Source organism: Pseudopodoces humilis, chromosome 5 (genome assembly GCF_049639895.1).
Source record: "Pseudopodoces humilis isolate 2021_Gansu_Grassland_sample_001 chromosome 5, ASM4963989v1, whole genome shotgun sequence".
Classification (NCBI taxonomy): domain Eukaryota; kingdom Metazoa; phylum Chordata; class Aves; order Passeriformes; family Paridae; genus Pseudopodoces; species Pseudopodoces humilis.
In genome coordinates, this window is record NC_142204.1 from 60589742 (window position 1) to 60612269 (window position 22528).

At 36.6% G+C, this 22528-nt stretch overlaps 1 protein-coding gene across 3 annotated transcripts in view; it reads left to right on the top strand.

Annotated features, from left to right (window-relative positions):
• Window positions 1-22528, top strand: part of ORC5 (origin recognition complex subunit 5) — a 63320-nt gene that overhangs the window by 37486 nt on the left and 3306 nt on the right. For all 3 annotated transcript variants that reach the window (XM_088055347.1, XM_005526007.3, XM_088055346.1), the window contains exon 14: window positions 21519-21631. In XM_088055347.1, the coding sequence (XP_087911473.1) occupies window positions 21519-21631 (113 nt within the window). The remainder of the gene's footprint in view (window positions 1-21518; window positions 21632-22528) is intronic.

The window sequence follows — 22528 nt, forward strand, 5'->3', positions numbered from 1 at the left end:
AGACTAGCTCAGTGTCTTGGGGAAAACACTCTGAAAGTGATGTTTTTCAATGTGAGAATGCCAAATATGTCAAGAAAGGATCTTCTACCTTTATTTTGTGAAATATGAAATAGAAGAGGTTAGGTATAGCCTCTGCAAGTGCAAGTCACAGAAGATTTATCAAAACAAATGAAAGACTGATAAGTTATTTAAATTTCAGGAAGTGTTTCAGAGGTAAAATTTAAAAATATTACTGAGATTGTGTGGATTTTTGGGCACAGTTTACCCGAAACTAAAATTGAATTATTGGAAGACAGATCTACTTCAGATGAGCAGATGCTGATCTGTAGGTGTGTTTCACTAACATGTGATGGTGCAAAGTTAAGTTGATTCAGATGAACATTCATTACGCTGCTTTTATCCAGGTAGAGAAAGGTTTTTTTAAAAAAAGAAAACAAACATGAACAAAAACTCAAAACCAAACCCCAAATAAACAGACAAAAATCTTAGTTTCAAAAATTCTGTACTTTCAAACTCTTTTTAGGTTGTTGTCTTTTTTACAAATTAGTAGTTATTTTTGAATGTGATTAAGTATATATATATTTTGCCATTTCTAACAGGACCTGATTCTGGTCTCCATAGCAGTTCCCTTAGAATATTGAGAGGTATCTTTCTGTCCATATTTTTACATACTTTTATTTTTTTTCTGCCTGCTCATCTTTCATAAGTGTTTCCTGAAACAGAATATAAATGAACTATGGGAGCTTCATCATCCTATTGTGAACACTCTAAAGCAATCCACTGTGAGAAGTAGAATATATAGGCAATATATCTATGTCTTCTGTAAAGTTCTGAATTCAGACTGGTTAGTTAGTGAGTTTAAAAAAAACATAGGAGACTTAGTAGCTGGGATATTTTTTGAAAGGTATAGCTAGAGAATATGAAGAATCAGGTTGGTCTGTTTTAATAATTGAAGAGTGCTGGATGTGTTGTTGACCATCTGTGACCTACATAAAATAAACTAGTGGGTATTCCATGTTCTAGATATCTGGGCAAGAAATATGAAAGGGAATGTCAAAAGATAAAGTAGTGAATTATATACATAAAAACCCCCTGGTGTTGTAGATACAGACAGTAAACAGATTGACTCAAGAGATTACCACACAGACATGAGAAGAAAACTGAAGATTGTTGTTATAAAATGATCTTTTCCAGCCTTTTTTATTTATTACTAGCATATGGCCTAGGAAGACTTTTTGCAACAGATATATTCTAGTGTGGAATGGCCTCTAATGGATGTATGACACTGATGGTGCAGAGAAAAGCTTTTTAATAATTTGTGTGACTGTAGTGCTTGTGAAAGATGCTAGACTGACAGTCTAGAAGACTGGGAGTCTGAAGTAATCTGTTCTGATTCACTGAACAGGTATAGCAGAGGCATCAATGGCACAAAATCTCTGTATTGCTTTTTAATTATATCCTGAAAAATCTACCTTTTGTTTTGAGCTGTCTGAATCTTAGTTAATAGTGACAGAGTTGCTGTTCACCCTAGTACTTAGCTCTTATAAATGAGCTTTTAACATAGAGAAGTTTTCTGTTTAAATTAACAACTTCAGCCATAGAATATGATGGGCTTCCAGTAGTAGTGAAGGGGGAAGGATGACTAACAGGGAACACATGGTGACTGGACCAGTAGGCTGGTCTACTGGTCATCATGTCCTTAGCCTGCCTTTTTCCTTCCCTTCTAGACAAATAATTGAGACCTTGTTGTTTTTAACCTTGTACTAGGCATTTTGTGGGACTAGCCTGTGGAATGCATTTTGAGCACTTGTTTTAACATCTTTTCTATGTAGTTGTGACCAGAACCAGATAATCTCTTGATGACTGAGAGAAATGAAAAGGTGCAGGTGGAGATTTGGCATGGCAGAATCTCCTTAGCAGTAAAGAAATCTACTTTTATTCATGATTAGATTAATATTCAAACCAATATCCTCTTCTCCCATACCAAAATATCCCAAATTTTAATTCTATTCAGCGTCTGGAATTCCCCAGAGTGAGCCAGACTCCAATCCAATTTGCAGTCTCCATCTTACTCAGGTGAAACTTTTGTAACTTTTCATTGTGCTGGGGCACAGGGGATAGCTCAGTGTGTTGGAGTGATGAGGAAGAAAGGTAGTAGCAAACAGGATAGGGAGTCATCAGTTTGACAGGAGATAAAAAGTGATGCTTGAAGTCCTCATGTAATTTTCTTATGTGTGCAAGTATTTATGCAGATACTAAAAAGGACAAATGCAAACGAAAAAAAGGTTAATTATCTGTACTCCAAAAACCAAAGGTATTTCAGACTGATTGCCCAAAATAGTTGGCGCCTAAAACCTGGAAAAAGACCCAAACATAAAAATGAGTAATGTAAACAATTTATTAGGCACTTACATTATATTTTTAATTAGGAGAAATGCTGGTCTCTAGTGCAGGTAATTTCATTTTTTTCTATGATGGTTTGACATGAGCAGAGAAGAGATTTGAGTCTGATGTTTTATTAAAACAAACAAAAGGAAAAAACCACAAAAACCTACACACATCAGTGAAAAGTCAAGATAAAGTGGGAAATGCTGGCATGCATAAGTGGATATGACCTGAAATAAAGCTGTTCAGAGAAAGGAAAATAATTGCAAAGCAGTAACACTTAAAAGAAGATGTAGGCATGAAGACTGGCAAAAATTAAAGGCTAGAAGGGAATGACTTGTGAAGAAAGATTAAAGGAAATGAACACATGTAATTATTACTTATAGCTATCTGTATGCTTGGTGATGTTCAGATGAAGAGAGATGATCCCTACGCTAATTTGGCTAAATAACTACTAGGGGATGATGAAAATGTCTGAAGGTATTTATAGCCTTCAAGTGCCAAGAAAGGATTCATTTAGAAGAGTTCAAAAAAGGTCTAAGTAGGAGTAATGAAATAAGATGAGGGGAATCTTAGCTTTGAATACTACAAAAAACGCTTCTCTTGGAGAGGCTAAAGTGTGTGATAGTCTCCCCTGAAGTTTTAGTGCACTGCCCCACAGCTTGAGCTATTGCATGTGACAGTAGACAAAGCATTCAGATACAAACTTTAAAGAAGGCAGAAGAATTTTGCATTGGTGGGTGGAGAGTGAAGATGACTTAATAGATACTTTCCGTCTTCAGTTTCTGTGGTCTCACATGATATAAATTAACAAAATAAGACTCACAGTATACTACTGAAACATGATTTATGTAAATTTGCTTTAGAATAGGCATTAACCTTGATCCTTTCTTCAATTCTGCATTAAGCCTTGCCTTTGATACAGTAATCTTAATTAAAACTGAATATTTCATGATTTAACTCCCTCTGCTTCATGAGCAGAACAATACTCTTATCTATGTTACCTATAAACGTGCAATCCATATAGAATATCTATTGCATCAGATGATAGGTTTGCTTAAGGTCATTTTCATATGAATGAAAGTACTGACAAAGAGCAGTTTAATTTGTTTAAAAATTATCAACTCTTATTTTACAACCAAATGTTAAAAAGCAAGTTAAATAATTTTTCATGCATATTGAATTAGGAAATGTTGACCTAATAAATACTATATTCGTTTGGAAAAAAACCAAAACCAACCTACATGAAAAGGAAAAAAAAATAAGTATTGGCATATGTGATGTGTGTCAAGTGTGTCATCATGTAACTGTCAATCACTGTCATCTTCATAATACTTTTAACTGGATTAGGTTAGGTAGTAAGAGAAAAGCTGTTCATTTTGATGTTAAATCCGAGTATGTTCTAAAAGAGACAGGCAGGAATTTGAAACAGGCATGAAAGTTTGCCTGTTTTTTTAATTTTTGGAGGGTTTTTTGTTGTTGATGTTGGGGGTTTTTCTGTTTGTTTATGTTGTTTTGTCATGATGTTAGAACAAATGAAGGCAGTTCTGGATAAATACTGGAACTTGCCTTCCTCTCCAGACACATGACCATGTGCACACATGTAAGACACATCCTTAGTCTAGGGGTACTTTGTAATTGCAGTCACTGACACAGGACAGGCATCTTCAGGTTGCTCACTGCTTATAAATGGAGACATTTGTAAAATGCCATTTTCTAGCTTGAAAAGATGTGCAGGTTTTGTCTTATTTTGTATTTTGTAATAATCTACAGTAGAAGTTAAAGGAAAGAGGATGTAATATCAAGTGACAACACTTAATAAATAATATATATAGAACTTAGTCTTAAAATGTAGAGGGCAAGCAAACCTCTAAGCATCCATCTATATTGAAAAAAGCCATCTTTTTCTGAAATTCTTTAATTCTTTGTTGAATTTAAGATGTCAGACTAAATACTTTGGATAAAAAAGCAGCTGTGATAAATCTTGATACCTGGACTGCTTCTTTACTGAGTAGCTGACTTCAGTGATAATTTCATATGTGTCACTGGAATCTTTGGTTATGTCAGATGTTTAGTGGACCCAATGTAAGTCATCAATCCTTTTTTTCCAAATATAAGTCTAACCTCTTGGTTAAATAATATTTGCCAGTCACTTTCATCAGCATTTGAGGTATTTTTCCCTCATTATTGCAGTTTTTTCTTTGTTGGCTCTAAATATCAAGTTGTAGCTGTGGTACATTTGACATCCATAAACATTATATATATACCAGTACCTTTACTTCCCTTTCAGAGCACAAGAAACATAGCAGTGTGCATTTATTGTGAATAATTTTGATATAAATGAATTGATAGTGCATTTTTGGCACAGCAGCTTTCTCATCAGTTCATTACTGTATTGGATTCAACACTTAACAGAGAACCCAGGGAACAAATTTGTAAAGTCAAATACATTTGTTTGCTGAAGGAAAAATTAGAAATATTTGTTAATCTCATTTTTACATTTCTAGTCCTCCTGTTAGATCTTTACAGGAGAATTAACACCTGAATGGTTTTGTAGCACCATTTCCCTGCTTTTTTGCCTGTGTCATCTGTGGCATTCTTAAGTGTAGCTTTTAATGGTCACAAAGAACACAGGAGCTGTGGGTTCTGTGTGGGTCCCTGGCACCAGGGGATGTTGTGTGGCTGGTTCCAGGGAGCCCAAAGGGTTAAATGCAGTTAAGCTCTTCCTTAGCTTTCTGGGAACCTGGCAGTGGCTTTCTTTCAGTTGCTTTGTAAGAGGAGGAACAATACCTGAATTCAGTCTTGGGTTGTGTTGGAGAGGGGGAAGGATTCAGGTTATAGTGTTGGAGGCAGCAGTTGTACTCGGGCAGTAGCAGCAAGTGCTTCACCCTTTGGCTGAAAAAAGGGGAATGTTAACAAGGGAAGTCTCAGATAAGACCATATGTATGTAGGGTTTTGTTGTTATTTAATCCATTTCTCTCTGCTTGTGATTTTCTTTTTAGCTAAATTAATCATGCTGTTTTGAATAGGCTGCATTCTGCCACTGGGAACTGTAACTCAGGCTCTGGCTGGTGATGAGCTAGCCTAAAAGCAGGGGGACACAGTTTTTTTTGTGGCTTGCACTCAGGCAGGAGCTTGAGAGTCTTGTCACTTGGAAGAAAATAAGCATTTAGAAACTAAAAGTTGAACCCTGAGCCTAGGTAATGATGATGAAAAATAACCTCTGAAAATTCTTACAGTAAGGTATCATTCTGTTAGTCAACTGAATGGAAATTATGTTTCTGAATTAATTTTAAAAGTTTATTTGTGAAGGAAGTGGTCCTGAACATGTTTATGGCTACTGACTGTATTTCATATTGATTTCTTCAGTGAGCTACTGTTATTAAAAACCACCAAGATGGTTTGGTCAGAGGAGGCTGCATGGGAACCTCATGATTGTTTCCATTTTCTGGATTTTCTAATTTCTTTTAGAGAAGGATTTGGGTTATGTCTCAGGAAACAAGACAAACACCAAAAAAATACCTCACCAAGAAACCAACTTGTCATAAGGATAAACATATTGTTGTTTGGTTTCTGAGTTAAACATTTCTCCCCTTCTAAACATTGCTTGTATGGAGCAGGATGATGCAGCAGGAGTAGTTGAGGAGAACTCTGTTAATACTGCCCCACCCAAGTGCTCAATATGTTTGAATGTGATGATCCTTAGGCCCTAACCAAGACCCAGGCACAGAATGTGGAGCATCTTAGGCTGAGAAGGGGAAGCAGGAGGAGCAGGAGGCATGTAGAGGATAAGGGAATATAATGAGCCACAGCAAGGAGTTGCTGGTTTACTCCAATGCAATAGGCAGAAACCAAAACACAGGAGGAACATCAGGAAATGCTTTCTCACTGTGAGGGTAACTTGAGTGCTGGCACAGGTTGCCCAGAATGGTGGTGAAATCTCCATCCTCAGAGATACTCAAAAGCTGTCTGAACATGGTTCTGGACAGCCTGGGCAAGGTGGCCCTGCCACCTCAGCCATCCTGTGATTCCGAGTTGTGAGGGAGATGGAAAAGCTGAGGTTGTAAAGGACATGAACAATGTCTTTGAGATTTTTGCATTGGGAAAAGCTTATGAATACGTCTTTCTCACAAAAAAACCCCATATTTAGTCTATTAAAGATTTTATCACATATGTTTATTTAAGATCAACATTTTTAAAATGCTGAACTTTTGTTCAGAGAAATACACAGCTTTTTAATAATAGAAGATTCAAGGAAGACTCGCTGGAGGGCTTCTGGCCAGAGAGGCTGTTATGTCAGATATTGTCTCAATTCATAATGTATATTTTCTGGAACATGCTGCTGCTTTTATGAACTTGTTTCAAGTCCAGTCACAAGGATTTCAGAACACACCGTTACAGAAAAACGTTACTTTCGCAATGTTTAGCAGAAGCATTTAGCACTGTTTCTGTTTTTAATGGCTTTAGTTTTTCATGAGGTAGTAACTTTATCATGCATATCAGGCAAAAAGTGTGATTTGAGGATGCAGTACTGCAATGATCATTATTAATTTGAAATACAACAAGCATTAAATAAAACTTTTCAACTAGTATGTGGGCTAAGGCTTTCTATGAGCAACTAGCTAACCAATTCATATATAGGAAGAATAAACAGCAGCATGATGGCTTATAAATTTATCCTAATCATTTAGTGGCTGGTTAAATACTTTGTGTCCAGCTAATTCCAAAATGGTCACTTTTTCTTCTTTAACAAAAACAGACAAAAATGTCTCCACTCCATCTGTATGATTTATACTTGAACTGGAAAAAAAGGTTTCCATACAAAAATTACTGGCAAATGCAAAATCTAAATTACTGTGAAAGGAGACATTATTTATATAGCTTCTGCAGTTGGAAGACTCTTGGGATTTAACTGTTCCAGTGCTGTATGGGAAACATACATCTCTAGTAGTATTTGGTTTAGGATCTGAAATTTTGGTACTGATTGTTGAGGGCTTTAGGGGATGGGAGAAGGCACCTAAGAACAGCCTTCTTTATATTGAATTGTAAGATTTACCAACTACTGGAATTATATTTTTATATTTATATACTTTTATATATTATATTTTTATTTTAGAGCTTCATAGGGAGGTATTAAATATACTCAGTAGCATAGGTGTGTGTGTATTTATGAAGGACATGCCATTGCAGCCTGTGTTTCAGAAAGAATTTTCTACCAAGATGAGTTATATTTGGATGACTTGGAGAATTCCAGTTCCGTGAAGAAGACAGCTTAGTGACTTAAGATTTTGCACAGCCTGTATTGTGTGTGTGCATTAATGTGTATACACATAAATTGTTTCTAGTACCTGAAGATATCTTCTAGGAGATAACCAAAATTAGCTGTGTTTTCATTGCTGAAATTGGTTGAGTGTAGTTTTGTTTCTACACTTAAACTCTGTATGTTGTTTAGGACTGTAAATAAACAAAAAAAGTGAGGAAGGTGGTGACAAGGTCATATTTCTAAGCAGTACTTCTAAGTCACTTCTTTAAAATGATCTTTTAAAAACATGAATTTTATGCATCCCAAACACATCCTCCAACTGTGAACACTAGATTAAATTCATTCTTTAACATTTCATTTGAGAGAGGCAGATGCACTGCAAATTAAGTAAAAAGATCAAAACTGGAGGTAAAATGAGAATAATTTATCCAACTAATATGTACATGTGATTAGTTTTATCTCATAGGCTGCAGGATAATACTGTTAATTTTTGTTAAATAAGAGTTTTGTGGAAATCCTTGCCTGCTTTCTTAAGAATATGATTTTCTTGACAGAATCACATAAATGTTTGTTGATATCTCTAGGTATCTACATGGTATTTTATTTCTGAGAAAACTAAGTTTTGTATAATACATATTCACTCATTGAAAAGCCTCCCCCACTGCTTCTAAAATGTCAAAGCTGAGCACAGGGATTTAGCCATACAAGTTGTATTGAGATTAATTGGATTTGTATGGCTAAATCCATGCAGTTCTTCTGAAAATATTGCTGTCCCTTGTATATAAAATATAAATATATGTTTACAATTACAGTATCACAAGAAATATTTGGACAGAACAGTAAAATTAGGTTTAATTTATGTTTGGAGATGAATAACTTTTGGTTTTCTATAAACTAAGGGTTCCTGTTTAAGTATACTGAGTGAATACTAAGCATGTGCTGTGCTTGCCTTAGGGCTTCATTTTTTTCAAATGCGTGAAGCATTTACATAGGAGTCTTCTGTACTTCACTCAGGAGGGGGAAGAGCATTTCTGATTCATTAATCCCTTTTTCTTTTTCTAAGTAACTGGGTCCTTCACATCATGCACTCAAGAGGTGTAAAATATACAAAGAAGTGGGAGGGACAGTCAAAATGATGCCTGGCTTGCTATAAGGTATAAATTTAAAATCTATTTCTTTTTTCAAGAAGAAAAATAGCGAGGGGAAAAAAGGGCAGCGCTAAATTTATTGCATATGCTTGCATGATACGCAGGTTTGGGATAATTATTTTCTCTCTTGTTCAATAAAGTGAGTTGTTTCCATGGTAACATTTATATTGCACAATTTCTCTGTTATAAAATAAATGAGAACAGTTTAAGAGTCAGAAAAGTCTTTGTATGGAACCCTTTTCTGTATTTTTGAGTGCAGAAGTGTGTCTTAAAATTTTCTTGCAATGAAAAAGTTTTGATACACTTTCCAGATAAAATTAGTCAGCTTTTAACAGTATGTAGTGCTTCTGCAGGACAAGATGTGCAAGATCTGGTTGTAAAATTGAACTCAGACATCAGGCAGATGCAGACTGCCTGGCAGCTCAGAGGAATGTTCTATATGTCCTGATCCAATCACCAGCTCCTGGTATTGACACCTTGGCTGTGTTTCTGTGTCACCTTGGACAAGATGTGATGGGAACTTCCTAAAAAGCGGGTCTGAGTCTTCAGTGGCAGAGGGGCAGATGCCCAGGATAATAGTTCAGAACCAGAGCTTACCCTACACAATGTTTGGTCTCTGCTGCTTGCGCTTCTCTCACTGAGGAATAGCAGACTGATAGCTCCACTTCCTGACCAGTTCATTCTTTGATAGGGTGGTTTTTTTAACGTTTATTGACTGCAATGCAGATTCTACAATGGACATTTAAAAATATTCTTGAGCTTACTGCAGAGATTCCAGAAGATAACCATGGGAGCTACTGCCCGTTATGTAAAGCTTATGTGAAAGGCTTCCAGTAGGTGGGAAAATGTTTGGATATAACAGTTGATTGGAATGACAAGTAGCTTTTCATCAGAACCTAATAGTGTCTTTGCCAGTCATAACTGCTTCTCTTTGTTCAGTTTTGTTTTTCGCCTGTATTTTCTCACTACAGTAGGCATTTTAATATGAGGTGACTTTTTAATCTGTTGAGATCAAAAGACTTAATTTCTTGCTTGATTCTGTCCTGTTTTTTCACACCTTTCTATTATCTCTTGTATGGATTTTTCAGTTTAGTGATCAGTATAGTAGTTTTGGAAGATTAAGCCATTGTGAAGCAATTTAATTTTAATATTCAGAATGTCCAGATTTATAATTACTGAATATTACTGAAAAGTCTTGACACAATGATTACTCACAAAATAGAGTGGCCATCAGAACTATCAACTGCAAAAAGAATTAAATTCATTAGTCCTGGAAACATGAGAAATTGTTCCTTGACTACACTGTATTCCACTGAAACTAGCATAGGATACCATGTGGAGGTTCTTTTATGCTTTTCAGACCATAGAATCATTAAACTTGGAAAAGACCTCCCAGCTCATCAAGTCCAAGCTTTGACTGAACACCACCATAACAACTGAACTGTAGCACTAAGAGTCATGTCCAGTCATTTCTTGAACACCTCCAGGGATGATGACTGAAGCACCTTCCTGGCCAGCCTGTGCCAATGGCTGACCATCTTTTCAGTGCAGAAATTCTTCTAGATTTCCAACCTGAACCTCCGCTCTGGTGCAATGTTTCCTCTTGTCCTCTCCCTGATTGCCTGGGAGAAGAGGCCAGTCCCCACATGGCTTCAAGCTCCTTTCTGGAAGTTGTAGAGAGTGAAGAGGTCTCCACTGAGACTCAGCAGCCAGGAAGGTGGCTGCACTCTGCTACACATCTGCCTACAGGAAATACTGTACAAACAGCCCTGCCATCTCCTGTTGTGCTACATCCTGTCTGTCCTGTTTGCCCACCCTTTTCACTGTGCTTCTAGTCACTCGTGCTCCCTAGATCTCTTCAAATCTCCCTCAGGTGCTCTGGCATCACTCCTCCCCATTTTAGCCTCCCTCACATGAGCTGCCAGGTCCCGCTGGATCTCTCTGCTCTCTTGGGTTTCCTTGACCCTGGGAAGTCCTTGTCCAGATCCTTGGAGTGTTTTGCCCCAGAAGTTGCTGTAGGCACAGGTGATGTTGCTACATGCCTTCCCAGCTCCACTCCTGAATGACATGGAAATTGTCTTGTGCAGCACGTTACTGTTTTAGACTCCACCCCATAAATTATTTGCAATTATGTTGGAGCGGTATAGTCAATGTTTGCTAACTACACAAATTTTAACACATTGTATGTATAGCAAGATGTTTTTAGGACTCTTTGGAGTGGTTGTGTCTTTGAATGTTTCTATCTAAATAGACAGAATTATCTTTGAATGCTATAAAGGTGGGAGAAATATTAACTGACTGCATACTGTTACTAAGAAATTTAGCAGTTATTCCCGTCCCATATATCCTTTGTCTAATCCATTGACCAGCCTTATTGATGGGTGTGGCAGCACTCTGATTCACTAGTTCATTGGTTGCCTTTTTACCCAACACATGTGCTTGCTAGACAGGGGTGTCAGAAGCTGCTTTTTTCCAGGTTAGAAAAGTTAAGTGCTACATGGCATAACTAGCAGAATTTCACAGTTGCATTTAAGGGTGACAGAAACTGCATAAAAACAAGTATTGTGTTACAAGAACACAGTTTTTTGATTTACAGTTAATTGCTGACAGATGATGTTTCATGCTGACAGATGATATTTCATGCTCTTTATCTAATAAAACCAAGTATAACTGAACAAGAGATGGAAAACTGGTAGTTTTGACTGCTTTGTAGGATATGCAAGGGATATAAGGATATTTATAGATATCTTTTCAAGTTGCATCTAGCATATTTAATGGGTCATTGAGCCTAGATTTTTAATATTTTATGACTTTTCAATTCATGGTTGGCTGAAAGCTTTGCTTTCTCTAGAAATGGATGTTATGAATTTATAGCCTCTATTGTAGCATATTTAAACTTATACCCTTCTTTAATGAAAACAACACTTCTCACTGTAGCTTACAACCATCACCTTGTGCTGTTAAAATAGGGCTTGTTTTGTTTCTTTTCAAGAATCTAGAGAGCTTCTTAAGTGACAGTCTTCATCCTGTTTTTTTCTTGTCCTTCTGGTAGGAACCAAATGCCATAGATTTACTGATTAAGAGTAGAATGTTCTCCATGGGGCTATTTAGTTTCTTGGCAAGCTCAGAGAGGGAAGGTTCTAGATATAACCATTTTCTACCAGAGTGACTTTCAGGAGTCCTCTCCTCCCTTGTGCTGCATGGTGACAGTTGGCCAACCTGGAACTGAAACTTAGATTCATCCTTGGTGTTTAGTCTGTTCTTCTTAAGGGTGCTTGTAAACAAAGGTGCAGGAATATGTTAAATCTCCTGGTTTTGTTAGGTAAGTATTCCAAACAGAAGTGTAACTGTTCCTCTCAGTTGTACATGAACTTCGTAGTTCTTGGTTTATCTGTGCTCTAATGTCCCTTACCAAATCAAATTCTAATTACTGTCTTACATGAAAGTAAATCAGGTGTTCGGGGTTTTTCCTTTTCCTCTGTTGGATGGCATAAAACCTAGTATGACTCACTGCCATATATTGCTGAGAGCTAGGCAGTTTTGTTATTTCTAATATCTTGATGTGCACCCTTATAATAAATTTCTCCTCCAATGTGTAGATGAGTGCATTAATGTCACAAGTCAGCAATCTTTTTTAGTTCCAGTTTGACAATACAAGGCGAGCATGAAATGTCATGTTTCAACAGGTCAGATCCCTACATGTGAACAATTTTATACCTTATTACTGAAGTCTCTGAAGTTGAGAACACTATGGACCCAGTATGTCAGGAAATTTTCCTTCCCTACAATTTACACACTTCCCTAAGCTTCCTTTGCTGGTACTTTCAAGAGGCATCAGACTGGTCCAGGGAGGATTTGTGTTTTGTACCAGTATGTTGTACTTACACACTCAAGCAATTGATACAAGTTTTTTTCTATTCCTGTTTTTATTACTGTTTATTCCTATTATAGAACCACTAAAATTTGCAGTTTTATCTAGTAACAGTGAATGTGGAGTTAATTGCAGTCTTCTGCAGTGCATCTTGTGAGTAATTGAGAAGCAGCATGCTACTGTGGAGTGTCTCTAAAGATCTGTTTTAAAAATCTCAAGATTTAAAATCAGTGTATTAACAGATATTAAAATCAGTGTATAACAATTTTTAAATTGTTATTTTTCAGAGAAGACTCCCATTTGGGACTACAGTGTATTTTACCATTTTTCTGTTCTTGTGGTTGAAATGCCTGAAATCTGTATTTCAGAAGTATTTGGGTCAAATATTCCTGGAGTGGTTATTTTAATTAAAGAATTCTTAGTATCTTGTTTCTTTATATAATATTTGGATCAATACTCTTTAAACAATTATCATAATCATCCAAAAATATACTGTAGTTAAACAGACTGAATATCTTTTTTTTTTCTTGGAGAAGGAAAGGTAGTTTAGACTAAGGACATACTCCCGAACATCTGATTCTGAGCAATGTCTTAATGTCATTACTTCTGCTCTTGCCAAGTACAGAAGATTGATTTTTATCCTCAGGACAGTTTTGAAATACTAATTGCTTGAATTATTTTTTTAATTCAAAATGGTATTTACAAACAGAACTTCTTCATGTAGCAGTAAAAGGCTGGTAACTCTGTGTACACAGTTCTATAATTTACTGAAATAGCATTAAAAATTTAGGGGCCTTCTGTAAATATATCAAGTCCTATCAGTATCACAGGTACTGGGTAGTATTTCTAACATTACTATTTTTCTGTTTTTAATAGAACTTGACTTGCAATATCTGGAAATGTTGCCATTGTGGGACAGATGTAATAAATAAAGGGAGGAAAAAAAGGAAAAATTTTCTAGATTTGGGGAATTAAAATGCTTGGTCAGTTGAACAAAGGTTTTCTTCTGGAAAACAGTCTTTTTGTTGTTTTACTTATCTTGTAAAAAAGCCTGCCTGGAACCTGAGACCTCTGATGCAAAAATGAATGAGGGGATGGCAGAAGGATACTTGTGTTGGCTATTGCCTGTGCCTTGAAAAATAGCCAGCCTTTGTCTGGTGTCCACTTTGTGAAGCTACCTGACTTAAGTAATCACATTAACTGTAAACATCATTCCCCAAGTGTTCCTTTGACCATCTGTTACCATCTTTGGTTTCTCAGATTTTGGAAGTATGAACTAGAAATGGGAGTATTTTTGAATTAGCTGTCTGTAACTTGTATCTGTAGTCCTTCTCCTTAGGAGTTATGTGCTTCCTGATTGTTAAAGAGTAAATTAGATGTAAACATCTTCAACAGATTGCAGACACATTCAAATCTTGGGTTTGAGTATCAAAATTAATTCCTGTCATCACTTCCAGGAGTCTTAACAAACTTCTGAAAATATTTCCAAATAATCCTCATGTACAGAAAATAATTTGATCCTTTCAGAAAATAGCACATTAAGCAAATTTCTAGTATGCCTTTCATACCTTTATGAAGTACTTTAATTGATCCTCAAAGTGAGGGAACTGACTCAGAAATACTGATTTATCCATGCATCACTCTAGAGATTTTATACTTCTTTTTAAAGATGATGAGCAGAGCAAGACGAAGTGTGTTGTGAACTGCCTTTTATTTTCCTTCTTATTACGCAGATTGATTAATGCTAAAGTAAATGTGCTGAGAGAAAAAAAAAATGAGCTTTTTCTTAATTTCTGTATTGAATAAAAATAATGAAGAGAAAGCAAATTCATTAACACTTTGAAAGATTCCTTTAATAATAGTTCCCAAATGAATAAATTATTGAAATGCTTTAAAAAGTGATGCTATTGTAACAATGAGTGGGCAAGGCTAATCTGTGCAAATGCTTTTGACATATTAGGAAGGTTTAGAGGAGATGGCGGGGGAAGCTGGATTTTCATCAAGTAGGTTTTTTTTTGTTTTTACAAAGACTGCAAAGTATGGGGAGAATACAGTAATTAATATTGAGAGAGCCCTTGCAGAGGCCCAAGAGAAGGTTAAAAGGGGGAACAGAGTGATAGGATGTAGAAGATGCAAATGATATATTTTACCTTTGATGAATGCATCACAGCAGGCACATTAAGTCAGACCGAAAGTGGGCTTACCCACTGTTTTACTTCTTAGACAGTAAAACTATCTCACTACTGCTGAGTAATATCAAATGAGTAGAAGAAATTTAAGACCAGAAAGCAGAGGATGAGCTGTGTATGTTACAACTTCTTATTACCTGTGGCTTAAATGCTTGCCACAGAGGTGATGTTGTTTGCATTCAGCAGCCCAAGGTTTTTTTTGCTTCCGTGAATGTGCCCTGTGTGGCTTTCTTAACTCCTCAAAATTCTCTACCACTGCACTGATTTTTCAGAGGCAAAGTGTTACAGATTAACTACAGTTTTGGATGAAGAACACTTCCGTCTGGATTTCTTGTTTGCTTTTTAAAATTGCCTTTTTGGTTTCCTGGAATGGTTCCTGGATCTTGATTCAATGTCCCCATTTTAGAAAAAATATGGTATGTTTTGGTTTTGATTTTTTTTTTTAAAATAGAAGTTTTGGGAAGAGACTATGTGAGGAGTAGAGATTATGAGACAGTACAAAGAAGAGTTGAAGCTGTACTGACGAGTTAAGATTCACAGCTAGTCAGTCACCAAACAAACATTAGAAGATAGACTGCTTATTGAAGAGAAAGTATTCTAAAATATGAATATGAATAGAGCAAGAGTGGGAAGTGTCTTCTCAAAATATGAAAATACATTTGTTTCTCTAGAGATTGAAGAGAAAAGCCACGAGGAGGCCAATTGCAGGAGAATGGTCTAGACATAAGACAGCTTCTAGAATGAAGGAAGGTGTCCTGTGTTCTGAAATACAGGAGAGGGTGGAGTGGTGCAGAAAGAGGAGGGGGAAAGGAAAAAGGCAAAATATGCACATTTATCCCTTGATTAAGTGTACTGAAATTGGCACTGTTTCTTGTCAAGCATCATTTTGTGTAAATGGGACACAAAAGGTAAGACCAAGTAGAATAAGGCAGAGGTGGTGGAGACTGATTATACGATGGAGAAAATATCGTGTGTGAATGGTTCTAATGACTGGTAGAGTAAAAACTGGAAGATTTTTTTAGTAAAATTCCATGTTATATGCATTTGGTTTAGTAAACTTTTCTGTTCTGAAGAGACACAAGAAAAATATTTTAGGTGGTGAGTATGCTACAAACAGAATGGGTTTAACAGCAAGAAATTCAAGGTCATTTACTTGAGGGTAAATAAACATTTCTTCTGGATTGTCTTTTAGAGACTAAAGGAAGTTTCGGCTTCTTAATAAATTACTTAATCACTGATACGATGGACCTTTGAAAAAGCGAATGGAGTCACTTGTTTAAATCTGTAAGTCACATAGATTTGCCTTGAGTGAAATGAAATACAGGTCCTGGAGACTAACACAAAATAATGAAATAATATTTATGTGACAGAAACACAAAAACTGCAAACTAATCTGGGACAAAGAAAGACATCAAATGCAAACATTCATAAAAGAAACTGCAAAGCAGGCTGGGTTGCTGTATTTGCCCCATCACATCCTGCACAGCCACCTACATATGTCACCAAAGGGAGGGGCACAGGATGCTGTCGCTGGAGCAGCACTGAGGCTGTGGCTGTGTCTCTTGGTGCCTCTGTTAAGTGTCAGAAACATTTTGTCTGTGTTCATAATATAGTTTTAAAATAGAGGTGGATGCTGAGATAATGGTAAAATAACCTAGCTGAAGCATGTTGTAATGAATGTTTAACTGCAGGCCTGAAGGCCCTAAGTAAGCTGGGGGCTGTCCCTCCTGTTGTATTTTTTTCATGCATTAAAAGCCTTGTCCAAAATGTAATTCAGTATCAAAACCTGTTTGTTCTATACAATTATTCAGAAAAATGTTGATTTATTTTTAATAATTTTTATAAAAACAATTTTGAACAATTGCTGTCTTAAATACATATAGTTGTAATATTCTATGGTTATCTTTAAGCTTTTCAAATAAGGCTGACATGTGAGCATACTCTGGCTATAATTTTCATTGAAATAATGTTGAACAGCTTTTTTACGCTCACATAATTTGTACTGAGGTCATTGAATTTAACTCCAGGAGAGTATTGCACAATCATTTTGACTGAAATGTGTTTTGTAAATGGTATCAGGTGTTCCAAGTGCCTTGTTGCATAGCAGAGGTTTTTCCATGTGCCCAAATGTGACTGCTGGCAGTCGTAGGTTTTGATCAAGTGCACAGGCTTTCAGAGCCACAGGATGATGGTGCTGCAAAGCGCCGTTCATGTGACTGTGAAAGAGTGTAGTACCCTTGTCTGATGGTGCTGAATATGGAAAATTCTTAGTTTCTTGATACATTTGACATTCAAAATATGTGTGTGTGACAGTAAGCCAGACTGAAGAGTTAGAATTAATTTTACATCTTGGGTAAGATAATTGAATATTATAAACTGTGGAGATGAAAAAAAACAGATCATCTAGTATATTTCTGCCAGTTTGAAATTATTCCTCCTTTCATTAATATTTTTCCAGTCCAATTTAAAATGTACACTTGGTGAGATTTTAATCACGTGTCTGAGGAAATAACTTCCCTTCCACCCCAAAACAGTCAGCATAATTTTCTGTTTAGTTTTATCCTATGGATTTGAGATATGATCCACAAGTCATCCAGACTCTTGCCTAGATAGTCTGCCATTGCTTACCCAAGCTAACCATGCGTTTCCCTGTGTCATGGATTCTAATTCTGCTCATGTTTTGCACTTCAGTGAATATTTTCTGGCTTCTTGTGGTGTCTTTGGGAAGAGCCCGGCCTTTCTCAGCAGACAGCCCTTTCTTCTGGAATCCTTCTCACTTCCACACAGCCATGTGCTCACAAAGCCGGTCTTTGTGTCTGCTTGGGGAATGATGCAAGGCCCATCTGTTAGTCCAGGCTGATAGGAAAAAAAAAAAGCTGCCTTGAAGGATGGCTTGTGGGTTGCTTGTTTTTTTCCAGAGGTTTCAATGTCCATGTTTGACCAATGAATCTCCAGAAGCAATCTGAGTGGTCATTTCCTCCTGGGAAAAATTGTCTGCTATGCTTTTATGATTATTCTCACCTTGGACCCAAGATTTCAGCAGCAGGTTTCTCACACAAATATATTTCAAAGCAAGTTCCATCATCACTTATTTTTAAACATACTGGTAAAACCCGTCTCTCTACATCTTTCAGATCAGTCAGTTGTTTTTGGGTTTTTTTTTCAGATTTTCTTATTATTCCTGTAGAAAAATTCATTTAATTATTAACTTCTGCTAATATTAAATCACAAATTTGAGTAATTTAAAAAATAATTCTAGAATATTTATTTCAACTGTAATTTCTTTTATTCAAAAGATTCTCAATAAATATTCTTTCTTATATCACCCACACAGTTTTTCTGGCTTGTTTCTAGTCTGTTCTTGCCAGATGTTTCTTTTCAAGCTTTTGTGATAATGAAATGGAGCCACTGTACCCATGATATTTAAAAAAAAAAAAAAGGGAAGTTAAAAAAAATTCAAAAGCAGTGGTGTATTTTTGACTAAGAAGTGCAGTTAGTTTGGCATTGCATTCGTATTTTTCCCATCTGTGTTTCAAACTTTTGATGTGTTTTAATTTAAGAATATATTGCCTCCAAAATTTTACAATACCTGAACTTCTGAAGTAGTAATTGCTTTCCAGTGCTTAGGTTATAGGTGGCACTTGGAACTTAAGAACTAACAGGACATGAATATTGGTGCATTTTAAATTTATGCTACAAATACACTGTCTTAAACCCAGTTCATTCCACTGTATTCTGCTTTTCCAGGTGAATACCCTAGGTAGGCCAAGAGAGATTGCAGTTTTATGCAAGATGGCTCAGCTTCAGAAGCAGTTAGAGTGCAGGTTAGGTCTGGTGATGATTTAATACCGTACTTGGCTTTTTCTTCCTCCTTCCTTTGCTGCCACCCCAGTTACCTGCCAGACGTTCAGCAGAGATGCTCAAGCCTCTTGTGTCAGAAGGGATTTGGACTTTGTGTTTCTGTGTTTCTTTTGGTGAAGACAGTTATCTTTAACAGGTCTAGGTTCAGCACAGAACATTAGAGAAACTTAATAATTCCCCATCTACCACAATTCAGTCTTTTCTATCAATTCATTGCACAAAATAGGTGTCTTGTCCATTTCTGTGGCTGAGAGCAGCAGAACTCTCCTGGTCTATTGTATAAAGCAAGAAAAATTTAAGAAGACATTGCTTTTTGAACTCCCTTGCTGGTTTTGGTTCTCCCTGAACCCTCTGAAAAAGCTGTGCAAACAAAGCTCCAGGCTGCTGCCCTCTCAGCAGGCAGGCTTTTGGACTTGTCCTTAGGAGGTCTCTGCCTCTCTCCATATACAGGCCAGGCATCTGTAATTCTACTGCATGTTGAATTCTACTCCAAAGACTAACAAGTTAGGTATTTCAGCTTCTAACATTTGGCAGTCTGTAGGAAAGTTGGTCCCTACTTACTCCCCTCAAATATATGTTCTTTCTCTTTGTCTCCTCTGAGCCTCTTTGGATATAAAACTATTTCTTGCCTGCATGAATTGAAAATGGCAGTTCTCTCTACAGGTTTTTAATTGGTCTCAGGGTTAGGACTTGCTGTTTTTGCACTTCCCTGTGATGACATTTATTAAAGATTGTGAAAGAAGTAAGTAAAAGGTTGCAGTTTCCTAAGTTCATTACTCTGATGATCAGTAGCTTCATTTATCTTGTATATTGAGTCTTTGGGTTAATTTCTTTAGTCAAGAACATTAGTGAAACTTGGTGTCAAGTCTGATGCTAGTTCAGATTTCTTGAGTCAGTCTTCAGTAGGGAGTTTTACATTGCTGACCTCACGTTACTCACAGGGCATTTGGTGCTACTTGGAAAAGAAAATATACAATTTGTTGAAGTATGGCTGGAGCATTTTTAATGCAGCAGCAAGGTCACTTTTATATCCCACAAAAACCTGAGATGGGTCTGACTCCAAACTGTGCAGACTTTTTCTGTAGTCATAAGGAACTTTAAGGAATCCTCCTGCTGTTCCTTCACCAGAGATTTCTGAATGTGAGACCAGCTCCAAGTGTGATTTGCTGATATTGATGCACCTGGATGGAATTGTTACAGCAGATTCCTCCATTGTGAATATGGGCTTTGTTGAATGAAGAATGGAGAAAAAGGTACTCTCATGAGTATTTTAAGAATGTTAAACCTAACAAGTTTGAGGTTTATCACAGTCAGTGATACATGCAAAATGATTAATGAACTGGAATTTGAGCAATTTGCTGTATTCTGAGTTCAATTTTCTCAAATTTTCTCAATGCTAAAATTTGATAAATTGTGTAAATTATAGATCTGAATTAAGTAAATGGAATTTGTCTTTGTGACTGTGTGTAGACCAGCATTCCTTAAACAAACTCCAAAGACCTTGCAGAATTTTGGCATCCAAATTATTGTTGTCTCATGCCATGTGAAAGAAAGTTAAGTGCAGGCTGTTAAAAAAATTGCTTCATTCTTGGGTACCATATTTTTTTTCTATTCTTCACAGGTAGGTGTAATTTTTTTTTTCTATTATATTATTCCTACCTCCTACAAGCACTGTCACAAATTTGAAAACCAAGTACTTTCAGCAAAAGAGCAGGGTTATTATTGAGTTAGGATTATTTTTTTATTGATACTGGTAAGAACTTGCTGGTGCTTTTTATAGCAATGTGCTTCCTTGAACGTTTGAACTGACACTTTCTTTCCTGATACATTTATTCTTCCTTACTGTCCTATTATCATTACTCAGAAGTAGGTCATGGTTGGCTGTTATTTTGAAACCGAAACCTGTGGCCAGATAGATACCAGTTTGTCACAGAATGTAACCTCATTGCCCTGAATTGTCAGTGGTATCTATTGCAAAGGCCAGGGAAAAATTTTCTTTCCTCCTTTCACCTCTTTCTTTCCATGGTATCTGGGAGGAGATAGGGAGACAATGGAATCACTACAGTGTCTCTTCCTGAGTCAGAATGGGCTGGCTGTTGTCACTGGTAACACCCCATGATTGCACTTCAGTGGTACCACAGCCATCACTGGAGGAGCAAAGTGAAAAAGTATGCTGGTACATTGCTATTTCGGTAAAATAATCAATGGCTCTGTCAAGACACTGTAGTGTGTTTGTAGGCAAATTTCTCTCAACTCAGACCCTGCTCTTTTTAAGCATACAATCTTCTAGCCTTTTCTTTCCAACCTTCAAATTCTTTTTTATCTGGAGTAGAGTGATACATCCATCTGTTCAAAATGTGATAGGATCTGGCACAGGAATATCCAACTTTGAGTGGGAGAGTTCAAAAGGTGATCTTCAGGGATAAAGGAAAGAAAATCCTATTCCCTTCTGATTGTCAGGCAGAGATTTGGAAAATGTTCAGTTCATGCCTATTATTACTGTTCCTCTGATCAAAACTCCAGGATAACTTTTGATACGAAGGATGAAGGGTTTAGCCTGTGTCTATCACTGCTAGTGCTGAAAATGTAATGGCAAGCTGTATGTACATTCCTGGGTTTTCTTGCTGTGGAGCTGTATGGAAGTGAACAATGAGCAAGTAGGACTGACTTTCCAAAGAAAAATGGGAATTGTGCCAAATGTAAAGAAAAAAACAACAAAACCGAAACCCGAAATAATAAATTGGCCACTGCTATTTCTGTTAACAAAAATTACTAACTTTGCTGGTGTCTCTTGTCCGTAGATCACCTCGCTTGTGACACTGCAGCTGTTATCCATGGTTGGCCAGAATGACCAGCTTGATGGACCACGATACAAATGTACTGTATCTCTGGACTTCATCAGAGCTATTGCTAGGTGAGCCTGTTAAGAGTTCATTTACCTGTTGTATGTGCTGACTTCAAAGATACTTCAGACCAAGTATTTGTTCAGTCTATAGCTCTTTGCAGACCAGAATAAAAAACCTGTGGATGTTTTCTAAGAATGACTGAATAAGTCATGTTATTTATGAGAAAAGTTGTCCCCAAGGTAAGTATAATCCATTCCTGTTTTGAAAAAGATTTATGTTATGGTGGCAGTATGTGTTACAGTAACATACTGTCTTTGTGCTTAATAAAGGTCAGGGACTTCATGTGAAAATATTGCTCTAAAATGTCAGTCCATTTCATTACCAAAACGCACATTATGGTATTTGAATCTGAAATTGTATTTCGTTCTTAACAGTGTTGTGCATACGATATAAAAACTACATAGGTAATAAGAATTCTTGCACATAGACTATCTTGTGTGATCGTGTGTTGATATGAGTTAATTCAGTAAGTGGATGTAGGTATATCAGTGTCTTTGTTAATCCAGAACCTTCAGTTGTGAAGTGAGAACAGTTTGAGATCCATCAGGAGAGATTGCAATAATTTGAAGACAGAAATACATGCAATACAAAAGCAACAATCAGGCCTTTGTCTCGTATTTTATCTATTGCTGCCATCTTATTAGCAAGTCTTGGATAAACAGTCTATAACCAGAACAGAGCCCAGGAATGACAAGTGTCAAAAGGGAGAAATGTTCTCAAGGCCAGCTCTTCTCTGTAATGTGGGACTTCAGAGCAACCTGAGGTACAGGCTGTATTTCATAAACTCATTGCACATGTTTCTCTCATGAGCTATTAAATGTCCAGTAGCCTTGTCAGTAAATGCAACAGATACACTAATTTCAATTTTCAGTTGGACAGGCCATAGAATGAAACTTTGTATGGCT